This window comes from Sturnira hondurensis, unplaced genomic scaffold, assembly GCF_014824575.4.
Source record: "Sturnira hondurensis isolate 20B ecotype Veracruz unplaced genomic scaffold, ASM1482457v3 Scaffold0006413, whole genome shotgun sequence".
NCBI classification, from domain to species: Eukaryota; Metazoa; Chordata; class Mammalia; order Chiroptera; family Phyllostomidae; genus Sturnira; species Sturnira hondurensis.
The window spans coordinates 51,748,249-51,775,330 of NW_028079044.1; the positions used below are offsets into that span (position 1 = coordinate 51,748,249).

Genomic DNA, 27,082 nt, shown 5'->3' on the forward strand with positions numbered 1-27,082 from the left:
ACAGGCTGATGGCGCCAAGCCGAGGGCTTAGGGACACGGAGCGAGAGGGGACACCACAGACTGCGGCTGTGCTGCCGGGCTGAGATGAGGAGGCCGGTGGGAGCTGGGGCTGCCAGCAGAGCAGGGGATGGGACGCTGGGGTGTGGACACTGGTAAGTGCCTGTCTCCCCCTGGCTTCTCTGGCCTCAGAGAAGGCGTGGAGTGGCAGCACCCACAGAAATGACCGTCCCCAGCGCCGGGGTCCTGGCCGCTGAATGCCACCTGTCACCAAGGGACCCGACGCACCTGGGGAGCGTGGATGACGGCAGGGCAGCTCAAGGTGACGCTGGAAGGTCTTGTGCGGGAAAGTGAGGGGAGCACACGGAACAAGGGGGGCGGGTCGAGAGGCAAGGAAGTGGGCTTGAAGGGGTGTCCGCTGTTGAACCCGAGACAACCTGAGCCCCAAAGTAAGCAACGGTAACATTTTAGCCCACAGAATAAAACAGGAAATCATGGACACATCCAAACAGAAATAAGTGGGCAAAGCAAAGTGAGAGGAGGAGATGCACACGTCTTAGTTGGAAAGCACTTCCCGGTCACAAAGAGAAAACGAAAGGAACATTACAGCAAAGGAGACTGGCAGACGCCACCTCACCCGAGCGACCAGAACGACGGCCAGTGACGATGGGCAGAGGGAACCGAGGCCCCGAGAGACGGGAGGAGGACGCGGCCTCCGTACTGTGCATCCCTGCCAGAGACGCACACGCCGCATCTGGTCCCGAGGCCCCGGGACCCACGGGCAGTGAGGGACGAGGAGCGGGTGGGCTGCGTCTGGGAGCGCCGAGGTGGGGACAGTGACCAGTGCGCAGGACAGGTGGCTCTGAGTGAGACCGGGGTCTCTTTCCACCTTTTGCTTTTGCTTTTGCTTTTCTTCCTCTTCTTCCTCTTTTTTTTTTTTTAGGTATAAAGATCATGGTCCGGACAACCGGCCAAACTTGAGTGGGGCCCGGGTGCTGGGTGGCAGTGCCAACACCTAGTTCCTGGCTCTGAGCACAGAGCGGTGGCTGTGTATGACAAGTCCTCATTCGTGGCAAAGGCACACGGAAGAGCTGGGGACAGTGGTGCCCCGGGCCAGGCGCTTCCTTGGAAACGGTTCGGGAAAGCCTCGCTCCTGTCCTCGCAACTTCCCCACAGCCGGCCTGGAACAAAACTGCCTCTGGGGGAGGCGTGGGCACACACCGGTGCGACTCAAACATCACAACCAGGGAGCCACAGACACGCCAGGAGACACGGGAGAACTGAAAACAGGCACCCACGTTGAGGGAGCCTAATGTGACGCACAAGCCCGATTCGCGAAGATCGCTAATGCCAAACCAAGTCTCTCCCAGGCTGAGCCATGCACGTGAGGGCCGGCAGGCGCACAGGGGCCCTCGCTGCGACAACGATGAGGACAGCGAGGGATGGGGCACAAGCTACGCCTGGAGTGGCCCAGAGCACCTGCGCCTGCACTGAGTTAGGGGCATGCCACCGCCGTCAGCTGCTGACACCGAAGGAGGCCCCAGGTGGGGCAGTTAAAGGACGGGACAGGCCTGGGGGGATGTCACGCAGCCTCTCACGTGACCTCCGTTGTGAAGTGGCCTCCTGCATGTTTTCCTCTGTGAAACAGCAACGACTGGCTGCAGGACTGGGGTTGGGGAGGGGGGCACTTCGGGGCAGGAGTCCCCGCCTCCAAGGGGGTGGCACTCCCCGAAGCAGCCCGGCGAGCCGGATGAGGGGCTCTGTGCTCCGTCCGCCACGAGCGTGTCAGGAGGTGCCACGCCCTCCGTGGCTTTCCAGCACCCTGTGACATGAGATGCTAAGCGTTAAGAGATGGCCCAGCACCAGGGGCTCCGCTTAAAGGTGGCTGTCCTGAGGGCTGGGAGCGGCTGAGAGCTGGAGCTGGCCAGATGACAGGATAGCAGGGGACCTGCAGGTTCCACAGGGTCCTCTGAGGTGGGGAACAGCAGCAGCTTAAGGATTTTTCTTTGTATACCGTTCCTGTTCTCACTTTTTCCTTCAGAAAGTATCATTCGCATCTGCTATACACTTTTTCTACTCTTCTATTCTTTATAAGCTTATAGGCTCATGTTTGGCAAAAATGCCAAAGGGACAGTGAAATGACTGCTCGGAGCCCTTGCAGCCACTGGGCCCCGGGAAGGGCCTCAGCTCGGGCCAACCAGCCTCTGACATGCACCAAAACCATGAGCTGGGCCTGGCCATGAGCCTGGCCTCTTCAGGGGCCTGAGTGCCAACCGGCCCCTCCCTGAGCGGACATCTGCGATGGGTGCGGTGCTGGAGAGCCCACCAGCCTGGCGCCGTTGCTCACTGACCTGGGAAGGAGGCTGAGGGCCGAGGGCAGGCTCCACGGCCAGGGAGGCTCAGCTGCCCGCTACCCTGCGGACAGCGGAGGGGCCTGATTCTCCCCACCCCTCTCCCAGGGCCTCCAAGATACACCTACATTTGGTGACTGGTGGCAGCCACCTGGTATGAACCTCACGTCAGACACAAGCACACGAACGAACCCCACACAAGGCCCACCCGTCAGACAGCGAGGTGACAGGGCTCTGGGCAGGAGCGGAGCAGGCCTCCCTGCAGAGCCCCAGAGCCCGGACACAGACCATCCTCGGAGGCTGGGTCAGCCTGTCTGTCCGGCACCTGGGGTCCAGACTTCTGCAGGCCAAATGCCAATGGCCCCACTGAGACAGAAGGAGCAACATTCAGGCACAAGGGGTTCTGTCCCCACGAGGCCAGAGAGCCACGTCGGTGTCCCAGGCCCTGTGCCTCATGCCCACGTGCAGGGCTGGCCTCTTCACCACGAGGCGCCAGGCACGGAGCGGCTCTGCATGCCACCACTCGAGTGTCGGGACGATGCCACACTGTCCCAGGCCTAACGCTCTCCTGGGCCTCTCACCTCTACTCCAGGGCACCCGCACGAGCTCCCACTGCCAAGCTGGGGGTGGGTGGTCTGGGGACTGACTGGTCCCCCCCACACACACCACACTGGGAGCCCCTCACAACTAGGAATCAAGTTTCACTTACATTTGGGTGCCCAGCACCTAGGACAGCGCCTGGGGCAGACGAGATGGTCAACGGTTAGCTATGCACTGAATGAATGGAAAACTCCACCCATCAAAGAATCTACACATGCTACGTAACCTGAGGTAATGGCAACTCCTGAGCCCATTTCCATAAAAAAGGGAGAGCACCGAGGACCTCACGGACTGGCACGGGCAGGACAGAGTGCGTGGAGGGTTTGGTCATCGAGTCATACCCTCAGAAGTGAGGGTGTGTCGCTCTCTCTGAGGCAGTGGGCAGCCCCACCCAAGTCACCATGTGGCCATGGCCTCGTAGATGGGCGTCACCCTCATCCTCACGGGACTCAAGCTCACAGCGCAATGTACACAGCGGTTCTTTGGAGAACGTGTACTGAAAATACCTACTCAAAATGCAGCTGACCCCAAACTTGTGTCCCTGGACACCGAGGAGAAAGAGTGCCGGCCGGGCACTGGTGTGGGCGAGAGGCTCTGGGAGGAGAGTGTCACCAGCCGCAGAAGGCAGCAGGAGGCACAGCAGCAGGACATGCAAAGCAGCGTGGCAAATGGCTTAGCCCCATTAGTCCCCATGACCTGGTTGCTATGGAAACGGCTGGAAGCAGCCCTCCAGACAGACTGTCGGAGACCACGCTGGGCTCTGCAGCCCACCCGCACCCGGTCTGCGCACCTGGCGTTGCAGCCTCCGCCCGCTCGAAGGACCGAGACAGCAGGCGTCTAGCAGGGGCCGCGGAGCACTGCTGAGAAGGCTGGAGAGCCACAGGCAGAAAACGAAACTCAACCACTATCTCTCCCCAGAATTAAACATTAACTCAAAATGTTTTAAAGAGATGAATGTCAAGGCCTGACACCATAGACTCCTAGAAGAAAATATGGGTGATCAGCTCGCTGGTGCAGGTCTTGGTGGTGACTGTTTTGAATTTGACATCAAAAGGAACGAAACGAAAAGTAAGTGGCACTGTGTCAAACCAAACAGCTCCGCGCAGCAAAGGAAATAAGTAACAGAATTAAACATTCGCCAATCACATCTGATAAAGGACTAATAACCAAAACATATTAAAAACTCATACAACTCAACTGTAAATAACCCTGAACAATCCAATTAAAAAATGAGCAGAAGATCTGAATAGACATTTTTCCAAAGAAACACAGCTGACCAGCAGGTGCGAGAAAAGATGCTCGGCGTCCATCACCAGGCAGATGAGCATCGAAACCACACTGAGACCCCCCCCTCGCACCTGTCGGGGTGGCCGCCATCCACAAGACGGGCCGAGGAGGCGGGGCTGTGGACCGTGCAGCCCCTGTGGACAACAGCGTGGAGGCGCCTCAGAGATCAGACGCAGACCTACTGTACGACCGAGCAATGGCACTTGAGAGTATTTACCCAAGGAATGAAAACGCTGACTTGCAAAGGTGTGTGCACCCCCGCGTCCATGGCCGAACCAGTCCCAATGGCCAGGTCGAGGAAGCAGCCTCCGTGTCTGCCCACGGCCGCACGGACACAGCAGCTGTGCTGCACTTGTGCCACGGGGCATCACCCGGCCACGGGGAGAGTGGAATCTCACCACGGCGACAGCTTGCTTGGACAGACCTGACCTGCCGGGTGTGGTGCTAAGTGAAAGAGATGCAGAGGCAGACCAGACTGACCTCGGACACCCCAACCCCGCGGGCTCGGGGAGCCCCAGCACCCGCGACAGCCTCTGCGGGAGCAGGTCCCCTTCCTTCCACTCAGGCGGGTTCAGTGAGGTGGGGGCGCCCACGGAAGGAGTGGCCCGGCCTGGGGGCAGTTTGCCTGGGCATCCGATGGCCTCCCCCCGCAGCAGCAGCAGGCTGGGGAGGGCCGCCCTGTAGTGTCGGGGGCACTTCTCCCGTGTCTCTGAGGGCCGCGGCTTGTCCCGTCACCAGGGAAACCGGACGCTGACCCACAGGGACTTCCAAGTGAAGAGAACACAGACACCTGCGCACCGACAACTGCCTGTCCCTGTCTGTCCCCAAACGCACGACACGGTGAAGCAACAGAGCCCCTCACGCCAACAGAGCACCACGTTTGACTCGTTTCTCAGCAAAACACTTCTGCCCCTGTAGAGTGGCACCTGGGAAGCCCACGGCCCGCACGCCGTCCTGAGCGCCGGCCACGGTGCTGTCTCGCCGGCTCAGTGCCGAGCTGGGCCGACATGCTCACCAAACGCACACCCTGCACGCCAGCCTCAGGGAAAGCTGTCAGAGGCCATCCCCGAGTGGGGTAAGAGGAAGGAGGTGACCACACCCTTGTCACCTTTCACCACCCCAGTCACTCAGCGTCCAGAAACATCTATGGAAGACATGCCCATCTGGACACAGTCAAGTGCCACTGAGGAGGACGGCAGTTCGACAGTCCCTGGAACCAGGGGCGCCCGTCATCCACCCCACGTCTGTGTCTGGAGGCCCCAAATGCTTCCACAAGTTGGCGCTGAGGTGTGGAGCTCAGGGGAGACGCAGACACCCGCGTGGCCGGCGAGCTCCGCCCCCACGAGGTCCCCTCGGGGCCTGCACACGCAGGGCGAGAAAGGCGGGAGCAGGGCCGTACTCACCCCACTGCAGAGGAGCCAGCTGCAGGTGTTCTAGGACGAGCCGGTTCAGGAGTCCCTCCACACTCGCCTCACCTGTGCGCTGCAGGGAGGGGTGGGCCTCAGTCAAGGAAAACTTAGCCCCTGCTGGGCCCCGGGGACGGGCAGAGGCGTTCCTGAAGTTTCTAGACAGAGTCCCCAGAGGGGCACCGCCCACGGCAGAGAGGAGCCCTCCTCTGCCCACGTGATGGTCTCACCGCCTGTCAGGCACCCCCCGAGTGTGCGGAAGCCACTGCCTGTCTCCTCCCACCCCGACTCTGGTCCGTGGAGCCACTGGGACGCACGCAAGTCCCGCGAAATGGTTTCAGCCCCACCGCTCCTCGTGCTGGGGAATGAAGAACACGGGAGGGCGGTTTGCCCAGATGAAGCACGAACCGTGGCTCGCTGTCCAGGACCACCCAGTGCGTCTCTGGACACGCACCTGTTCCACGCTGGCCCCTGCGTGCCGCGTTCTTGTGTTGTATTACACACAGCTCGTGGGTGGACTCAGGGACGCGAGCCCCCCACGGAGGAGCTCTCGAAGTCTCCGGCCAGGTAGCAGCAGATACAGAAATCGGGCTTAGACACGCAGCAAGCGGAACTCCCCGGGCACCAGTGTGCAACAGCCAGTGCAGCTCCCAGAATCGGATCGACAGCCCTCCTTCCTGTTCCTGCTCAAATTAAACCGCGACATTTAAGTCACAATCAACAGGGGAGAAGCCAGCTCCTGACACTCTTAGCAATCAGGGAGGCGAGGGCAGGCTTCCTCCTTTCTTCTTGGGCAAGTTGATCCCGTTCAACACACACAGTGTGTCTGAAATGAGATGCGGGTCGGGGGAGCACTCGGCACACCAAAACGACTGGGTATGGGCCTTGAACTTGGGAGGCTGACTCCTTGGCGAAGACGAGACTACAGAAATGGGCGACTGCACCCGCCTCACGTGTCAGGGCGAAGCCCTGCAGGTAGAAGAGGGCAGGGCTGAAGCTGGCTCCCCTTGTTGCCAGGTGGTGGCTGAACGGGGTGGAGGGAGGGGTGGGGGGCGTTGGGAGACTCTGGGCCCAGCTGTGAGTCTTGGTGCACCACTGGTGAGCATGGCTCAACTTGCTTCAGCTCTCCAAGTCTCAGTCTCATCATCTGTAAAATGGGCTTAAGAGCAACACGCCTTGGCAGGAGCATCATGAGGAGCAAGTGTCACCCACAGGCAGCGCGGTGAGCACCAGCCCAGGGGAGTGCCGGCCCCATGCTCTCATTCCCGGTCCCCTGCTCCTCCACCCTCACAGTGCGGCCTCGGACCACCACAGGGACCTGACGCCATGCCAATGTGTCTCAGTGCTTCTCCCGGAGACAATTCTGTCCCTAAGAAGAACTTCCCAAGTGCAACTGTCCCCACCTCCCCACACAAACAGTCTGTTTGTGGGGCTGACCGCGCCGTCTCACACGGTCCTGTGATGGTCTGGGAGGTGGCGTCCCTTCACCGCCCCGTTCGTGCACTGGTTCAATAAGCAGGTGTGGAGCAGGCATCCGAGGGGAGGCTCTGTGGTGGCGGGGAGAGGAGCGAGGACGGGCACCAGCCACAGGGGCTCAGGGGCCTGCAGGGAGGCACGGGTCACAGGCGTGCTCCACCTGTGGTTCTGTGTCATTCCCCTTCCCCATGCGGCCAGGCTCCTCCATCTCAGCTGGGAGGTTGCCCCAGCTGAGGCCTCAAAGGGAGGCCAGTGCTGAGCAGCCGTGGGGACACGGCGCCCCTCAGCTCCACTGTTCCTGAGAAACCGAGTCCTCTCACAAGGAGCCAACACAGCATGGAGTCTGTCGGGAGCGCTCAGAGACAGCTTATGCCCCAGCTTGTCATGACGGGCACAGGTGACCTCACGGGCAGGGCAGGACCAGGGCCTAGGGACCCTCCCGAGGCTCTCACCACCATGCCAGAAGGGGCCTCACCCCCTCTTCTCAGGAGAAACACCCACAAAGCCCTCCTGCTGCCCAGGGATGGTGCGCAGCTGGTGACTGGCTGACCAGGGGAGGGGCGTGCACAGGCTGGGCCTTGCTAGAGATGAGCCTGGGCCTTGCTAAGATGAACTCTGGTCACACCAAGCTCCAGGACAGAGGCCACCTCCCTGCCGACATGTCCCCTGCCCCCACAGTTCCCCCTGCCCAGGCTCACAGGCTTGGGGGGGCAGGAGGAGGGGCGCCCGGGCCTGCTTTCCGGAGGAGGAGAGGCGAGAGGCTTCTCTGTTACGGACTGTAGGTGCCTCCGCACCCCTCCTGCGTGAGCGGGGTCCCTGGGAGGTCCGTGGTTGTCTCGGACAGGCTCCCGGGCTCTCAGGGAGCTGTCACAGTGGCGGAAGCTACTGTTTCCTGCCCCTCCTCAGCAGCCAGGTGGCGTCACCTGTGCAAACAGCCACGCTCTGAGCAAAGGGCCGTTCCCGGTCACTCCCGGAAGTTTGCTGTTCACCAGCGGGGAGCCTCATGTCCCCACACTCACGGGCTGGGAGGGCCTCCCTCCGCACAGGCAGGACACTGCTAGGCCCTGGCCAGTCTCAGAGGAGCAAGCCCTGCTCTGTCCTCAAAGAGCCCCACCCTGGAACAGAGGCCACAAGGGGAGGGGTGCCCTCGCTCCTGAGCCCCAGCCTGCCCCTCTCCCGCACGCTGGAGGCCCCACATCACCTGTCCACTTCCTTGCAGAATATTAAGACTTCAGAATGGGGCGCACTGCTGCCTCTGATTAAAAACCGCACGCCAGGCCTCCAAGGCGCGTGGCACCACATGCATGCGGAGCAGGCACAGCGCCCGGCCGACGCGCTGGCACAGGAGCTTTGAAATGACTCGTCAGAGGAGCAAGTCAGCATGTGGGTCATCGCAAGGTGTCAAGTGGCACCGGGGCTTTGGAAACCATGCCGGTGGCATCTCTCTGTACTCATTTGCTTTCGGGCGTGAGCCATAAAATTATACAACTGAGCTAATAAAGCTTACCTGCATCCACATTGTCCCCTCCCCCAATTTGGCCCCAAAAGCCACCAACACAGGGCTGTGGGGGAGCCCGAACACACAGGCACGGAGCTGGCTGACCCGTCGGCGCAGCAGCTGCTTAATCGGCCACCACCGCAGCCAAGATTACAGCAGCGGAGTGACGATGGCGGAGGCGGCCGCCAGCAGTGCTTCTCAAATACACACGCCCTGGCATTTGGGGCAAGAGGTCAATAAATAATGATGATGATGGCAACAATTCCTATCATCACTTCTATCAGGAAGGACGTTTCCACAGGGCTTCCCTCGAGGGAGGCCCGTGGTGACTGGGGGACACGCACCTCCTCGATTTAACCCCATAGCTTTCTAGTTAGACTTGAGAACATGGAGAACCTGACAGGCAGAGGCTGGCGTTTCCACCTCCAAGAGCTTCTGAAACTTGGACCACTGGGCCCCACAGGGACACTGAGGAAGCTGATGCAGCTAGGTGGTGGCAGGATTGAGGCAGCTTGACCCTGGGCCCATACTCTGGACACCACCCTCAGACATAGCACACCTTGTGGCCAGGACTAACGAGGGTCCCTCTGGGCTCAGGGCCCCCGGCTGCCACGCCAGTCAGCCCCCACACTCGGCCAGGAGCTTGGTGGCCTCCTTCCCCCAGCCCAGAGGCAGCGGGCTGGGAGCTCTCCGCGGTGCTGGGAGCCTGCCTCCTGGGAGTCCCTTTCCAGTCACCTAGGACAAGCAACTACATTTCCAACTAAGTCACAGCTCCTGTCCCCAGGAAGGCATACACGGTGGTGACCCTGCAGCAGGACTGTGCCACCACTATCGGTGCTGACCCAGGCTCTGCAAGCCTCCTGGACCCTCCCACACAGAACCATTGACTAGCCCCGTGAGCCTGAACCAGAAGCAAGTTCCCAGCTCAGTTTAGCCCAACCCACCCTCTGCCTCTGGGGCTCAAGGGCAGTTTCTGACACACTCCTTTCACTGTGCCCTCCACCCTGCCACGCCCTGCCTCAAGGACACCACTAAGTCCCTCACAACGCCTGCTAGTCACAAGCCCCAGGAGGCGATGAGCCAGGACACCCAGGGTCCGTGTCCAGCCCTCACTCAGTTTCCATCTCCTCCACCACACCTGGCTCACACTGGCAATGTCAGCCGGTGGGCAGCCCCACCTTTCGAACCGCTGGCTTCTGCAAACTGACAGGGCAGAGCTCAGAGGGCTGCGTGTGGTCGTAGCCCTGGCAGGGTTGGGCGGGGAGGGGGCGGGGCTGGTCAATGACACTGTGCCTGGCACATAGCAGATGCTCTCCAAACGTCTCTCGGATTCACCCTAGCCCTAACCCTGCCCAACCTGAGCCCTGAACCTGTTAGTGACGCCCAGCACTAGCCACACAGGTGAAAAGGATGAGAAGACCACCCAAGGTGAGCGCCTTCCCACTTTTAAGAAGCCCGGTCTATTGTGCAAGAGTCTAATCTTATCAGCCAACCACCGTTACTAATTAACTTTAATAAACAAATCAGTATTTGTGCCGGGCCTTTTTTTTTTGCACACATTTACAGGCACACTGTCTCAGTTAATCTGCGTGTCTTGGGAGCCGCATGTGCTCACTTCTGAATCTCTGAAACACGGCCAGATGCAAGGAATATGCAGGTTACAACGCTGTCCCTCTAATTTTCCACCCATGAAAATATCAGCAGTGAAATATTTGGGGATGCACTGTTCTCAAGGGGCCATTTGAAGCCACAGAACCACACTGGTGATCCCGTCTATGTGACAAGTGTCCCGGGACCCCACTGGTACTTCACAAAAAAATGATTGTCCCATCACCTCTCCCTGTGCAGCCCTGTGGGTGACCAGCTCTGCTGAGCTTGCTGAGCCTGCTGGCACCGGGCTCGGAACACCCCGCTGGTGTACACGGTTTGCTGAGCAAAGCCAGGCACCTGTCCCGGGCCGCTACTAGGTGAGCATCCTGGAGGGGGTGCCGAGGGGTGGGGGGCTGCACCTGGGCACCCCCAGGAAGGCGGGCTGTCTGCACCCACCTGCAGGCTCTGCAGGGACGACAGGTGCAGGGACTCAGCCCAGCCCCACTTCACTTAGATAAATTAGCAAATTGTCATAACCAGAAATTAGGCTAATGGAAAGATGCTCTGAGTGATTAATGGGCCTCTTCCCAAGGACGCTCTTTTCCAATTTGCATCGTGAACTTTGAGAACGCTGACGCTAGGTGTTCTCCTCTGGGGGGGGCAGGGAGGGCGTGCCGGCATCGAGGCATCACGGCCCCGCTCCCTGGCATCAGTGACCCAAGTGGACGGAGGATGCCCGGCAGTGCGCCGAGCTCCCAGCCCAGCAGGGCAGGGCAGGGCAGGGCAGGGCAGGGCAGGGCAGGGTGGTGTGGGGCGGGGTGGGGCGCTGTCTCCTCAGGCCCGTCTGAAACATGGGGGTGCACTGCTGGCTGCGGCAGGGACCAGAGCTGCTCTGCTGCTCCCAGCACAACAGGTTAGCAAGCCCAGATGGGCCTGTTTTCCCTCCTGTGGAATGTGGGTTAAAACTTCACAGAGTTTCTTTAAAAGTAAGTGAGCAAGCCTATAGAATTGCTCAGAATTGCACCTGGCATCCAGTGAGGGTCACACTTCAGCTGCGCAATTTTGTGGTTCTGCTGTATCTAAGACACACATGTCCACAACTGTCCCACCAAAAGTGCACAGAATGTGTGCAAACCCAACGTGCCCCCAATGCACAAACACAATGCATGCATACACATGCACACACACCACACCCAGCTCACCGCATATGGGGTGCACACATGCACACACTGCGCATCATACATGTGCAACACCGCACAGAGCTCAGCACACAGCATGCACCCGTGTGCACATACACCACACACCTCACTGCATAACACACGTGTGCACATGCATGCACACATATGTGGAACAGTGGTCCATGTGCGGGGGGAAAGTCCTCTCGGATTCTCGTGCACCAGCCAAATCTGCAGTCTACACTCCCCACATGCATACCCTGACTCCTTTCAAAGCCATTTTAAGGTGTGCATGGCACCATATGTGTTTTGTGGGGGGACAGCGATGAGATCTGGGTCCCTCCAACCTCCCTCCCTCCACCTTCCAAAGGCCCTAACAGCCATAGCAGCTTCCCAGCACCTGTGCTCCAAAAGGACACCTTGCTGCCCCACACCCCACTGTCCAGCCATGCATGTCACTGGACCTCGGCACCCACACAGACCCTCCCGTCTGCAGCGTCAATTCTCGGGCGGCAAGGCCCAGTCTGCTGCTGGTTCCTTGAGCCCCCTCTGCCACACCCTCAGAACAGCCAGGTGGCTACACACAGTCTGCAGACACAGCAGGAGCTGCATGCTCGTCAGACGCCCAGCAGAGGCTGCGCAGAGCCCTGGCCCGCAGCCTCGGTGGGGTCAGCTGTGCTGTGCACGCAGCTCTCGCCAGGTCACCCACAGAGCCAGGCTCTGGCACATCAGCAAGTACCTCGCCGACCCCTGAAATGCTCATTGAGGGGAGGTCCGCCACGAAAACAAAGAAGCTTGCTCCTACCCCTCCTGTCCGCACCGCAGGGCAGGGGCAGGGCTGCCCTCTGGAACCGGTGCCAGGCGTACTGAAGACGGATGGCGCTGGGTGCACTCCCTGCACGCACGCCTCACCACCCTCAGCCAACAGCGACGGGGCCGGTCACCATCCGCCTTGCTGCATCAGTGAAGTGCAGAGCACCCATTAACCCACTGGCTTCACACCAGTGTGCCTGCTAGGCTTGTCCCAGTGCTGGGCCGGGTCCTTGACCAACTCTGCTCCTCACAACCCCCAGCACGTAGTAGGTCACCAATAAATTGCTGCTGAGCGGCCTCAAGAGCAGCAGCTTGGTGAGGAGCCATGCTCGAGAGAAGTGGGCTGCCCTGCCCTCTGTAAGTACTCTCACAAGGGGCAGCACTGAGTACCGTGGGCACCCAGGGGAGGGCAGCTCCCGCCAGACCAGAGGACAGAGGCGACAGAGAGGGCTCCTTGGAAGAACTGGTGTGTGGACACATGAGGCTTGGTGAGACGCTGATGCTGGCAGACCCCAAATCAGCTGCTCGGAGGGACGTGAGAACCACCACCCTTTCAGGCAGGTCCCATCAGAGGTGGAAGGGGCGGGGACATGGGTGGACAGCCCCAGGCAAGGCCTGACCTGCCGTCCTCTGTACCAAGAAGGCCAGGTCCCTGAGCAGCAAGCTGCTGACACCTCCCAGCGTTGGGAGCTATGACTGCACTGCACGGCGTGACCTCGCTGCAGGCCAAGAGGAAGGCGACGCTGGTGTGGGTCCTGGCACTCCTGTCAGCTGGGTCGTCCCAAGTGAGTTAAGACCCAACATTTACTTTTGAAAAAAAAGTAAATGTTGGGCTTTACCTGTTTTACAGGTTTGAGGTAAGAAATAATGCTCTTGTCCTGCTTGGCACCTGGTAGGTGACAAACAAGGCAGTGACCAAGGTGCCGCTGGGGCCTGTGGCATCTGGGCTCCATCAACAGGGACACTCCCTCCCTCCTCAGCCTCTCAGGAGCTACGACCCCCTAGGCAACTACTGTGCGTCCCACAAAAGCCGAGCGAGAACTGGTCTGCACAGTGGCCATGGAACAGATACGGAGGCTTCCGAACACAGGCAGGTCTCTTAAATTTAAAGGAGAAAAGCAGTAACTCAAACATGTGTTCACTGGTCAGGCCCAGTGCCAGAGTGTCAACTCCTTCACAGATTTAGAGAACTTTAGGGAGCTCACCCAGCACCCCGGTGGCTCACAGCCCTCTGTCACCTCCTCCACATGAAATCACCCTGGCCCCGCAGGGAGGGGGGTGGCCTGACCGCTGCAGGCAGCCGGTCGGCCCGCCAGGCCCACCACAAGCCTTGGGCTGCACTGGCTCTTGGACAGCACCAGGGGTGTGATTTTAAATGTCTCCAGTGTCACTCTCTAGTCCCCTGGCTCCTTGTCCTAAAACCAGCCTGCCTCTGTCACAGAGCAGGGTGAAGTCAGATGAGAGGAGGGACCTGAAGGAGGAGCGGGCTGGGGGGCCCGGCACTGAGGACACAGGCTGCGGCAGCACAGGAGGAGGTTGCTGAGCCCCACCCTTATCTTTAGGGAGGGCAGGCTGGAGGGAAGGCAGGCAGGCAGGCCAGCCCTCACCTAGGAAAGCTCCTGGCCCAGCCTCCCAGCGGCACCTTGGTGCCCACCCCATGTTCCCCCCTCCCGAGACGGGGCCTCCCAGGGTCCGGGCCACAGAAGAGGAGGGGCTGGGGCTCCTGGAAGCCCCAGGCTGCCCCTGGGGCAGCAGCAGAGGCTCTGCAGACAGGGACACACGGACCCCTTGAGAGCGCCCAGCCTCCTCTGCAGCACATCTGTCCAGCCTCCCGTGCTACACAGGAGCTGTTTCTTGACTGCGGATGGGTGGTAAATTAAGCTCAGGTTTTTATGATGTCTAAATATGGAGAGAATATTCCCAGAATGCATAACGAATCTATGGTCCTCCCATCTGCTAAAGGTCAGGTCTGCAGTTGCAGAGGTCTGCTCTTCACCCCACCCAGAAGTCGTCACCATCAACTCTGCCCATGGGGCGGTCCCTCCTTAATCCAGGAGGCAGGGGTGCCTGGCGCACGGGAGGCACGCACTACCTGTCTGTCACGTGAACTACCAGGTGACACAGAAAGTAGGGAAGTCGGCCTCTTAATGGAGTCCAGGCTGAAAAGAGACACCCAAACGCATGTTCAGCACTTTGGTCCCTTCTGGTGGTCCGGGCTGGCGAGGACCGTGGGCTTAGAGGAAGACTGGCAGGGCCGGGGTGCCAGCTCCTGCTCTCCACGCATGGACCCGAGAGGCAGGGCTCAGCCCTAAGACAGGATGACGCCCTGGCAGCTGCTGAGCCCTGCACGTGAGGACTCAGCCCAGCCCAGGACGGTGCCTGGAACATGGTGGTGTGGCACCAGCAGGTGCTGCTGTGGGTCCTGGTGCCCAGGGGGCCCAGTCTCTGTGGGTTGTGGGGAGGCAGGCCCCCATCCCCAGGCTTCCTGCTGTTGCACGACCCATAGCAAGACCACTCAGAGGATGAGCCCATTCCTATTGGGACTCCAAGTGCATGGCCCCTCATCCCCTGGGCACTGGGCGGCTGGAAGTGGGGGCTGAATCCGACCACCAGGCCTGCCCGGCTCTGCACAGAGCTCCCGAGGCCCTGCAGTCCAGGGTGGGGCATCTGCTGCCTTGCTCCAGGACCTCCCTGTCAGGAGCTTGCAGTCGCTCTGGGCCTCCCAGTTCTCGCATCCCGGCCGCACCTGCCAGGCAGGGTGTGAGAGCGAATGGGCTTCCCTGGCCCAGCCTGACAGGATGTGAGCTGCCTTCACGACCCACTCCTTGGGGACCGGGACTGGGACTGGGACTGGGGACAAGTGCTGCACCGGCAACTCCACCGGCTGGCCACTGGCTCCCCATTTCCTGGTTGGCGCTCCACTTCCTCAGTGCAGCCAGAGTGCCCACCAGAGATGTAGAAGACCCCGACTCACAGGGGGAGTGCCGCTTCTCCCAGGCTCACCCGTGAGAACTAACCGAACCCCAGCCTTGTGCTGAGCTCTGGGGGGGCAAGAAAAGGGCAGGTCCAGCCACCCTCACTTTCCACTCCTCTCTGTACGAAGGACGAGGCCACAATTCCACACTGCAAGTCGTGGCCTGCTCCGTGAGCCCCCGAGCGCTCTGTGTTCAGTGCCTGCTTCCCAAAGCCTTTCGCCCACACACAATGGGCTCTTTTGTCACCAGCTCCTGGGAGACAGGGGCCAGCCAGCTTCAAGCCCACTCCAGTTTGCACCAAGAAGTGTGCCTCAGCCCCCAACCTGGGCCGCCTGCAGACTGCAGCTCTTCCCAGGATCCGGGGGAAAGTCTGGAACGACCCAAGACTGCACAGCAGAACCAATGTGTGAACAAGACAATGAACACACGTCCACGTCAGATTCGCCTCTTCCTGGGGACATTTTCTGGGTGAGCTGTCCTCTTAGCCCTCGGCAAATGTCACCCCCCTCTGTGAAGGCCTCCCTGAGTGCCCTGGCCCAGCAGCGTGCCCCTCAGCACCTCACAGCCCTGGGCTCAGCACTGTGCCCCGATTCCTGTAGAGTAGTGAGCCCCCAGAGGACCCACCCACGCCCTCCCCATCCTGCAGCGCAGCCCCTTGAGGGCCTAGCATCACGCCTGGCCCAAGGCCAGCACTCTGAGACGACTACTGAGCAAAAACAGAGACATGAGTGGGCATGGGCCCTCGGCTGAGTGTCCACTAGGAGCCAGGTGCAGCTCTGAAGTCCAGGGGCGAGCGGGCTACCGTGCAAAACACTCCTACAGCCAATCTCTCGAAAACCTACAGACCCCCAAATGGCACCTTTTGGCCCTGCTCAGACACGATCTGACCACGTCCCCCCCGACCACCGCATCCTGCGTCCAGCTCTCAGTTTGCAAAACTCTTCAAGCCAGCACTGAGAGGTGGCTATCACAGTCTGTCACCACCTTGAACATTGACACATGCAAGAAGCACGTGGCCTGAGGCCCTTCCGCAGCGTGAATCAGCACTTCACCAGCAGGCCTCGCTGAGGGGGTGCCAGAGGGATGGGGGGTGGTCAGCCCCTGCCTCCCAGCCGTGGTGTTTCTGAGTTCTCTGTGGACAAAGGGCAACGGCTCACCCCTCTGGGGTCCCCTCAACAGTCAGGAGGCCCGAGCCAGGTGCATCAGGCTCCCTGGAAGCCCGTGAAAAGGATATGATTCGCCAACGGATGCCCAGCTTGCTGTTGATCTCCAGGCCTCGTGCTCCCTGCCTCTCTTCTTCCAGCTGCTTTGAATTTGCAAATTGTCCCTTCTCCCCAGGGGACTCTGGGAAACTCTCAAAGTTGAACTTGTCCACTTGAATGGCCATTCTAGGAGAAGGGAGAGACACAGGAAAGAATTAATCAGGAGGGCAAGGCCTTCAGCTGCCGGTGGGGAGCAGGCGCATGCCAGTGTGAGACGGTGTAATGAATCATTACCGTAATTCACCAAGGGTTCATGCCAAGAAAATGAAATAACAGACTCCCCAGGCAGCTCCGGCTGCAGAGCTGGTGTAGCACATCGAGTAAAACCAAAGTCATGGCCACAGATTCCGACTCAGGGGCTCAGGGCCCCAGAGGGGCTATAAATTCCAGAACGGGGCAGGGCAGACAGATCCCAGGGTGCAAAAAACTCAGAGATTAACACCTACTTAACCTTGGGGACCTCAATGCCCCCCTGGGAACTCCAGCCTCGTCAGCAGGGTACTGCCTCCTTCCCAGACCACCCTGTCTACACATAGCAACCTTCTCTCTCATCTCCCGCCTCCTCCACGGCTGCACTCGCTTCGGCTCTGTCACAGCACCTGCTGTGAGCTGTGAATATTTGGTTTGGGACATAGCTGTCTATCGGTTCTCCTGGGCTTAGCTCTCTGAGGGCACAGGTCCTCCTGGCCCTGGTCACCTCGGCCACCCAGGCCTAGAGCAGCACCCAGAGGCCATAGCCCCACAGGGCAATGTGCAGAACCAGAGAAGGAGCAAGTGCAGGGCCAGGGCCCACAGGGGCCCTCCCAGCTGCCCAGCCCCTGCATCAGCACCCGCGTCCGGCACGTCCCCAGGTCCTCCAGTCCCTGGTCTGTAGGGGACACACAGCACTCGTGCCTGGCACTGGAACCCGCTGCCTCCACCTACCAACTGCACTGCCAGGAAGGCAGGGCAGTATCTCAGGGATGTTTAAAATCTCGCCTCTCGGCTCACAGTAGCGCTCAGAACTGTGTCACACAGATGGGTGACAGTGGGGGGGCGAGTTCTGCCACTTCCAGGCCCTGCGGCTCCGGCTCTGGCTCTGCCTCAACAGTGACAAGAGTACATCGGGAAAGGAGCCGGACCACCCAGCCAGACCCAGCGGGCTCACGCTGGCCTTTGTGGCTACTCCCTTTAACAAGCAGGAGGGAGACCGGCACCCAGCTTGTACAAACACACGACTGAGCCCGGGGAAGAGGTCTGGAAGCCGTGGGAGCGCGGAAAGAAGCCCCGGCTAACCCGGCAGCGTCAGCACCCCAGGGGAGCTTGAGACTCTGGCACAGGCACAGAAGACAGAGCATTTTGTAGCAAGAACTACACCCCAAAGTCCTGTTTCCTGTTCTGCTCTGATTACAAAAGTAGGTGCTAAAGAAAACGGGAAAAGGAAAACACATGGAAGAAGCAAGGCACTCAGAATCTCGTTCTCAGTGTTAACTTCTTGATCTGACCACTTTTCCTCGTGTTGTGTTTTAACATCGTTTAAGTAGCTATACGTGCATGTATGTAATCATCATTTATACACGCACACACACAATTTAAAGGCTGGCTTTGTAGCATACTGTGCGCACTTCCACACCACTAACACTCCATCTGCAGGTGCTCCATCACACAGCTGGTCCTGACTCACTCGGCCCCCCACTGCTGACCCTCAGGCGTGCCCCACTGTGAGAGCGCCACCGAGGACAGGCAGGGCGGGCACTGTGCTCGACCCTCTCGCGTGCGGCCCAGGGTGCAGTCCACCTAGTGCCTTGGACGGCTCTGCACCTGTTTTCTCCATCAGCAAGCAGTTTTTCTGAAGAACAGTGAAGCCACCAAGTCTTAACCTTGCGTTAGGGCCACAGTGCCCTGCACCTGCCTCCCGCGGCCTCCACAGGGAGACAGCCTTGTGCCTGGCGATGGTGACTCCATGGCATGCCCTCCTCGCCTGGGTTTATGCTTGGAGTCTCGAGCCCTTTACTGGGGGTCAGAGAACAGCCCTGAGGATACCTGCAATTCCTCACCAGAAAGTGTCCAGAAAGTCACTCAAAACCACTGCTGATCCTCTGGGAAATCACAGCAAAACTGCAAACGTTATCTCTAGCAGCAACGCGGGAAGGAAAAAGAGCAAGTGCACCTAAGGTCCGGGCCGCGGGTGCCTGCCCTCTGTGGGAGGCAGCGGCTCCTTCCCGGGGCTCCAGCAACACCGGCAGCCTGCCTCTGCCCAGGNCCCACTGCTGACCCTCAGGCGTGCCCCACTGTGAGAGCGCCACCGAGGACAGGCAGGGCGGGCACTGTGCTCGACCCTCTCGCCTGCCGCCCAGGGTGCAGTCCACCTAGTGCCTTGGACGGCTCTGCACCTGTTTTCTCCATCAGCAAGCAGTTTTTCTGAAGAACAGTGAAGCCACCAAGTCTTAACCTTGCGTTAGGGCCACAGTGCCCTGCACCTGCCTCCCGCGGCCTCCACAGGGAGACAGCCTTGTGCCTGGCGATGGTGACTCCATGGCATGCCCTCCTCGCCTGGGTTTATGCTTGGAGTCTCGAGCCCTTTACTGGGGGTCAGAGAACAGCCTGAGGATACCTGCAATTCCTCACCAGAAAGTGTCCAGAAAGTCACTCAAAACCACTGCTGATCCTCTGGGAAATCACAGCAAAACTGCAAACGTTATCTCTAGCAGCAACTCGGGAAGGAAAAAGAGCAAGTGCACCTAAGGTCCGGGCCGCGGGTACCTGCCCTCTGTGGGAGGCAGCGGCTCCTTCCCGGGGCTCCAGCAACACCGGCAGCCTGCCTCTGCCCAGGGAGCTGCGTTGGCACGGAGGTGGTGCTGCCGAGAAAGGCCAACGCCGGCATGCCTCGGTGTTCCCGTTGTTTCTGCTAGCTCTTCGATCACGAAAGGCACTGTGCTGGGCACACGCCCATGCAGAACCGGTCTCTGGGCTCCCCGTCCACCTCTCAGAAACGGGAGGGCACCTGTAGGGAAGGACAGGGCGCGGCGGGTGGCAGGGCCACTGCTGGCCCAGGGCGAGGCTGGCGGCTCCCGGGGCCAGGTCTTCTTAGTTGCCTGTGAGTCCTCCACAGGCTCCAGGACTTCTCTGCAGCCTGGGCTCTTTCGTAAAGCGGTTCACCGGGCGCCCTGTGAGCAAGCGTGACAATGTGTGCAAACGTGCCTGGCACTCTGACGGGGTCCTTCCAGGTGAGCCGAAGGGACCAACTTGAACTCCAGATGGGGGAGAGGCCCGGGCTCCCCTCCCAGAACAGGACTTCCTTGATCTTGTAAAACACGCACCAGCGTCAGCTGTCCCAGGAGGCACAGCCCCGCCCGCACGCTCCCTCCGGGAGAGACGCATGGCCTCAGGCTGGGGAAGACCCTCACAGCGCTGCTGTCCAGGTCCTTCCCCTCTGGCTGCAGCCCACAAACCCCATCTCACCAGGTTCCGTGCAGGTGAGCAAGGACGGTGATGCGCAGGGGTCAGCACGGTGCCCAGCCCACAAAGAACACTCCCTGAACAGTGGCTCCTGCCATGACCATCTCTTCAGCAGTGCAGACGGGGGACCGGAGCGGCGAGGTGAGGCGCCCACTGAGCGTGTTCCGGACGAGCTACAGACACCCCTCCGGGCCCCCTCCACACCCTCAGTGCTCCCGGCCGCCCCCGCCCCCCAGACAGCCCCTGCCACTGGTGATCCTGTTCATCTCTGATGAGTCAGAGTTAAATAAAAACTAATGCCACCACTGAATGCCAATTTTCATGTTCAATTTCATGGCCAAATGTGACAATAATAGTCAAGAGCTGGCACTAAAAAAGGTGCTGTGATTTTTAAAGAGTCTATTAAAAAAAGCACTGATTTTTAAAATACCATATTGTATGATTCAGTCTTTGAGCAGCTGATGACCTCACCAGGGGAGCTGCAATGATGGCATTTAAATACAAATCGAGGCGTCGGACTTGGAAGGACTACCCGCACATAATCACGCTGAACTTTCACTGGGAGGTAATTGACAGAAGTCGGGGATTCTGAGTGTGTGCCGCGCGCCACCCGGGAGTCTGCACGGCCAGGCAGAACGCCAGCCTCTTCTCTGTTCAGAGCAAAGCACAGCCCCAGCGGAAGCGAAGCGGTCCCGCTCCCGAGCCACCATGCCAACGGGACGCAGCTTTCAGCAGCCAGGAGAACGGTATGAACATGACATCTGGGTCATGCCCCAAAAGAAGAGAATTTTCTCAAGCCTCATAGATCAATTACGGGAAAAAAATACATATATATGTATACTCCTTCCTTATCATTATTTTTAACTGAACAGGAAAAACAAACCATGTTCTAAAACCCCAAACCTGCGCGCCCCAGCGAAGCACGGTCAGCCGTCATGCTGACAGCACATCAGAGCAGCGGCGCCCTCCATGGGCTGCCCCGCCCCACACGTGGGGTGGCTGTCACCTCAGCCCGCACGGCAGCCGATGAAGAACCGTGTCCACGTGCTGCAGAAGGTGAAGTCGCCTGCCCAAGGCCGCAGAGGAGGCAGACGGGAGCCACAGACTCCCTCACCAGGCGGCAGATCTGAAGCCTGCGGCAGGGGGAGCTGCAACGGGGAGGAGCTCTTTGGAAGGCCCTCTGCTGTGCGCCTGAACGAGGCTGAGTGCTCCCCCGCTTCCCCCAAAGGGTCGTGCTCAGCCCAGAAAACGTCCCCACAGCACCCACCTAGGTAAAGGACTCAGACTAGGGGCAGTGGACATGTTAGGGCTCCAGACTTCCTTCAGCAAAAAGCTGGCACATGAACTAAGGCTCGGGCTCTCTTGGGCTCCTTCTAACTTCTTCTACAGTCTCCTGCAGGGTTCGAGGAGACCAACAGCGACGACGTCACAGTCACACAGCCTGCTCTGCTGCCATCACCCTGCAGAAGATGTGGCCACCCCACTGGGCCTGTGGCGGGGTCCCCAGCCCAGCAGCAGCTCCCACGACATTGACAGAGTCCGCACCCTGCACGGGACTTGCAGGAAGAGCCCCTGGAGACTCCACAAGCTCTCGCCCACCCTGCTACCCCGCCAGCAGAGGTGTGAGGACAGGAGGTGCCACCAGTCACACCGCGGTTTGGTGGGGATGTCACCCAGGGCCAGAGTGAGGGGCGGGAACCTGGGACAAGCTACTTGCAGGCCCTCGGCTCAGCACATGGGGCTCCATGCTGGGAGCCCTGGGCCAGAGGGTGCTCGGAGAGGTGGACTGTTTGATTTGTGGTAGGTGCTCGGCACAAGGATGCTCGGGATATTGTGCAAGTGCAGAAGAGGGGGGACAACTAGTGTTGCCTGAGCAACCTCAGGGACAGCTGGAAAGCCGTGTGGGCTGAGACGAGACAAGACAGGACAGGACAGGATAGGCAAGGGTGGAGGACCACCCTGGGACAGGCACGTCCCTGCTGAGAGCTGAACGTGGTGGACGGGCACAGGGACCACCATGGACCCTGAATGCCGCTCAGACCTGACAGAGGGCACTGGGAAGGGACAAAGCCAAGGAGGTAAGCAGGGGCTCACTGCGCATGCACACATCTCCCTCCTCACTTGCCCAACTGGTGGTCACAGACCCAGGAGGCTGGGCCCACAACTGGAAGGACTGTGGACGCCAGTTTTTAGAAGAGACCAAAAAGGAAGCACAGAAAAGAGGGACGTGGAGAAGGCAGAGGAAAAGGGCATCACCCAGGCCCTGGCCAGGAGCTTGGCTGGGGAGAGCGCTGTCCCAATACGCCAAGGTTGCAGTTGGACCGCGGGTCTGGGCACGTGCAATATGGACCAGTGAATGCATCGGCGAGTGGAATACCAGGTCACGTCTCTGTCTCCCACCCTCTGCCTCCCGCTCCCCCCCAAAAAACCGTAAGTAAAAAAGTAACTTTTTGTAGAGGAAATCAACCAGAGGGGAGAACGCATGCTGAGGATTCGCGACTGTCACACAGGTGAGCCCTGAAGCTGTTGGTTTTACTCTCTCCACAGAGCAAATGAGGAAACTGAGGCACAGGCAATAACAGGACCGCTGAGGGTCAGGTCTACGTGGGTGCAACGCCCCTCCAGGGAGCCTGGGAGGGGTGGGGGTGGGGCACAGGCCAGGGAGTGCCGCCCAATGTGACCGCAGACCCCGAGAAAGGGAGAGAAAGAGGGAATAACTGGGACGTTGCTGGCAGCTCCCCCAGTTTGCTGTGAAAGAACACAAGAGAACGAGATGGAAGCTCTTCTGACACCTGCACTGACGGACCACAGCAGTCCCCCCATCAATCTAATCGGAAGCAGAAGCAGCCGTGAAGCTCCACTGGTGGGCCCAGCGGTGGGCAGTGGGCAGTGGGCGGTGGGCAGGAGGCGTGCAGGGCCTGGGAGCCTAGCAGGGCCTGAGCACTGCCCGTCCGCAAGGAAGGTGAAAACACCCAGATTATATGGAAGGACAGCAGGGCCGCCAGGACCCTCCACATAAAAATGCCCCCACACGCGTGCCGCTGGGCCTGGGTGCGGGCCCTCACCGGGCACTTCCTCACAGGCCAGGCTCTCTCAGTCTCGCTGAGTCCATTCCCACAGCCACCCCCACCACGAACGTCATCCCTGCCGACGTCCAAATCCTACCAGGGAGGAAACGGGGCCCAGCCAGGGCAGAGGGGCAAGGGTGTGTTCCAGAGGCAATGCGCCCCAAAGCCCCCTTGGGTCATAACAGGACTCAGTTCAGCTGCCCGGCTCTGTGACCATCAGCTGGGCAGCAGGGAGGAGGAAGACACAGCAGGGGCCTGTGCCACCCCCGTTGGACTCTGCCATCTGGCCAGAAGACCAAGTTCTACTTGTAGCTCACACACTGTGACCAGGGAGTGTGTCCTGAACACTGTGACCCTCGGGCTTGTCACCTGTGAAGTGAGCACATTCCCCACCTAAGAAGAGGTGACCTGTGGATTCTTAATAAGCAAACCTTTTAGAAACTCTAGTTCTTCTATTGCTGTTACCATCACAGCTACACTTTCCCACGGGCACCTCAAAAACAGCGTCCCCAACCCGGACATCTGTTCCTCCTGGCCTGCCTCTGCCAGTTGCTGCTCCCGCCATCACCCTGCATGGCCCATGAGTCCTTCCTCCCTCTGCCCCACAGGTCTGAGCAGCTACAGGCTGTGCAGACCTGCCCACCCTGCCCCCACACCCCTGGTCTAGCCTCCTGCCCCCTCCCACAGGAGTGGCCGGGAGGATCCCAGCACTCTCGGCTGGCCTCTTCCCCTCGTACCCGGGAGCCCATCACGCTGAACACACACTGCCTGGTTTCCAGGGCACCGCCTGCCCCGAGAACAGAGCCAGGCAGGGTGACAGTGCATGAGGAAAGTGGGTGCAGGCTAAGGGGCCTCCCTCAGGTGCTCCTAGAGCCCTCCGGGGGCAGCAGGCCCCAGGAGGTCCAGGAGAGGCAGACAGCATCACCCCTGCACTTGAGGACGAGGAGGCAGCCAGGTGCAAAGGGGAGAGGCTGGTGATGGGGCCAGTTTTCAGGCTGGTGCAGTGGCCGCGACCCAAACCAAAGTCACCAGCAGGAAGACAAAGTTCCTGAGGGACGGCTTCTCAAAGGGATTTCTAATCAGAAATTGCCTAATTATCAATCATCTGTGTGCAAACTGACATGTATGTAACCTCCAACAAATAGGGTTTTCAAGAAAAATACAGGATCTATTTATAGAACACAGCACAAGAACTAAAGGAGACTCCTTTAGAAAATAAAAATCAGAACGCATTTCCAGCGGCCCAAGTTCTTCCCAAGAGGCCCAAGCACCAGGGGAAATGACGCATCTCAGCGAGAACCCAGAACCCTGTCGGTCCTTCCCGGCCGGCCCAGCCCCGACTGAGCCCCTCCCCCCAGCGCCCGCCCCGGGGCTGGACAGGAGAAACGGGGCCTCTGTGCTGAGCACCACGGGGGCTGGTCTGCACGTAACTCCCATGAAGCCCCCAAGTGTGGGCGCGGCGACAGCTGGTTTCACAGGTGGGGCATCCGAAGGGTGGCCAAGACCCCACCAGGAGGGGCCGGCGGGATGTTGGGTGAGGAGGGAGGGTACTGACTGCGGGCCTGGCCCACTGCAGCCCAGGGCACGGGGAGCTGCAAGTCAGCGGGGAGTGAGCAGGAGGGGCAGCAGAGGAGGCTGGGAGGAGCCCAGGGGTGGGGCAGGAAGGCTGGAGCAGTGGCAGCACCCTGGGAGTCTGCAGTTAGGATTGGGAGGGACAGCGCTGGCCGAGGTGCCGAATTACTGGGGCTGGGTGGGCAAGGGTGAAGAGGGCATGGTGGTGACCTTGGAAGACCCTGGAGACCTGAACTCAAAAGGACGATGCTGTCCTCAAGACTGAAGCGATGCGCTAGCCTCCGCCCATGGTCTGACATCTGTGAGGCAACTCAGAGTGGGTTTCTCATCCCCCTCTCTGAGTGTCGCTGACCTGCCCACACCTCCATGGCTGGGGCTCTGCCAGGGCGTCCCAGGACCTCCTGCAGCCAGTATCGCTGGGATGTCACAGCGAGCACGCCATGCCTGCGCGCCCAGCACACGAACACTCCTCTCACCGCGTCCCCAGACTCACACACCCTTCCCCTGCCTAAGCTGCCTCCGCCTAAGCTCCCCCCGACCACCTGCCACGCACCTCCTCGGGCTTCTCGCTCCCCTGGCGAAGCACAAGTCCAACAGCAGCACTTTGGCGGACTTCCCCCCAACGACTGAGCTGGCTGACCACGAGGCACGCGCCCTGTCTGTCTGCACCTTCCTAGCACCTGGCACGCTGTCTGGCACGTGGCAGGCGCTGCAGGAAACACTGGTTGAACCAAATGGCCCCGGAAGCCGTTCACGGCGCTGCAGCATCACCCTCCCAGAGGGAGCGACACAGTGTGGACCGCTGGCTCTAAGGCGGTGCAACGCCCCATTCTGTTAACAAAACGCCTCGATCATGCTCAGTTGCCATTAGTAAAAAAGTGCTATTCCGTGCAATTACACAGTTCATCGATTCTGAATTAAATTTCGTATTCCCCTAAACTAAATGCAAAGAGCAAACAAGGACAGGAAGTGCTCAGACCCCCCTTGCAAACCATCGAAAGGCGTGTGCCAAGCTCGGGGAGGGGGCGCCGCATGTCCTCTAGGCCTGCCCCCAGCTCAGGGCTCAGGCGGTTGACGGAAGGCACGCTCAGGGCCACAGACACACGGAAACTGAGTACGCCTCCAACCTGTGTCATCCTGGGTTGACTGACTGGCCTCCTGGGGCGTTCTCTCATCCTTTCTGAAACCAAAGACAACCTTAGGGTGTGGGTGTGAAGCTGAAGACGCCACAGGCCAGAGGCTGAGCCCCAGTGCACGTGCCAACAGTGGTGGTGGCTGCCTCATTTCCCCCTGCCCACCACGTACATGCTGACATTGGACCCACCACAGGGAACAGAGGAAACCCGGAGGACACAGGAAATATCAACTCCGTAGGAAGGTACCCGAAGCCCCTCCCACTGCCTGAGCCCCTTCACCGCCGGGCCCCATCTGTGGGACTCACCCTCACGCCCTGCACCCCAGATCGACCAGCACGGCACGGATGCGGAGAGCTGGCCTGAGGCTCGAACCCCAGGCACCAGCCCCTCGGCCTGGCCCAAGTGGACCAGGGTGGGGCTGGCCCTGGGTGCACAGGCGCCACCTGTGTGCGCGTCTTCCCCATGCCACACTCCACGATGCCGCGCTCCACGATGCCGCGCTCCACGATGCCGCGCTGGGAGCTGAAGCTGGCTGCAGGGGAAGCACCTGCCCCGTGGAACCTGCCAGAGGCTACCAGCCAGGGCTGGTACAACTTACTAGGTCACGATTGGCCAGACCAGAACCAGGGGGGCAGGGGCATGGGAACCAGAGCTGGAGGGGCCAAGGCCTTGACTTCCACCCGAGGAAGGAGGCAGAATTTGTGGCCAGAGTCCACACAGGCTGCCTGCCAAAACAAACCCTTGGAGTTCTCGAGGCTCGTAAAAAAATAACGCTGAGTTGGAGTCCAGAGAAGGCAACACTCCTGATGTCCAAACACAATGCTCAACACCTGCGGTGTGAAAAAAACAACAACAAAGGAAACTGGCCCAGCTGCAGAAACCGGCGCCGCCAGCCCTGAGGTGGTCCCAAAGCCGGGACTGCCGGGCGAAGGCTTGGCGGCAGCTCCTGTTACCAGGCTCCATATGATTTTAAAAAAATAAAGTGAAAAGAACAACAAAAAATAGAAATATACAGCCAAAAATATTTTAAAAGGCAAAAAGAAATTTCATAACTTAAAAATATAATCAAATTCAAAAGAGAAAGGCTCCCTGGGTGAGGGCCAGGTGGCATGGTGGCGAAGAGGCGCCTGAGTGAACTTGAACAGGGGCGCGGACGGAGGAGGGCACGATTGGCTGGACCTCGCCAACACCGAGAGCCTTCGATCTGCAGAAGCAGACCAGAGAGCCTTCCCGACACAGAGATCAGACAGAAAAGGGTGGGCCCGGACCACTCGGGGAACTCGCAGAACTCGGGGAGAGCATCTCGACCCAGCCCCTCCCCGGGAGAAGGCACCTGGCCGGGCAGTGGAGGCAGGAGAGGACGGTCAACCTCAGCAGTCACCTAGGAAGCCCAAGTCCAAACCCCCACAAACGCAGCCGGCAGGACACCTACCGAGAC

At 59.9% G+C, this 27,082-nt stretch overlaps 1 protein-coding gene across 2 annotated transcripts in view; it reads right to left on the reverse strand.

Moving 5' to 3' along the window:
* Positions 1 to 27,082, reverse strand: part of TRAPPC9 (trafficking protein particle complex subunit 9) — a 234,196-nt gene that overhangs the window by 50,661 nt on the left and 156,453 nt on the right. For both annotated transcript variants that reach the window (XM_037048601.1, XM_037048600.1), the window contains 2 exons: positions 16,403 to 16,556; positions 5,639 to 5,729 (listed from right to left, as the gene is read on the reverse strand). In XM_037048601.1, coding sequence (XP_036904496.1) covers positions 5,639 to 5,729; positions 16,403 to 16,556 — 245 coding nt within the window. The remainder of the gene's footprint in view (positions 1 to 5,638; positions 5,730 to 16,402; positions 16,557 to 27,082) is intronic.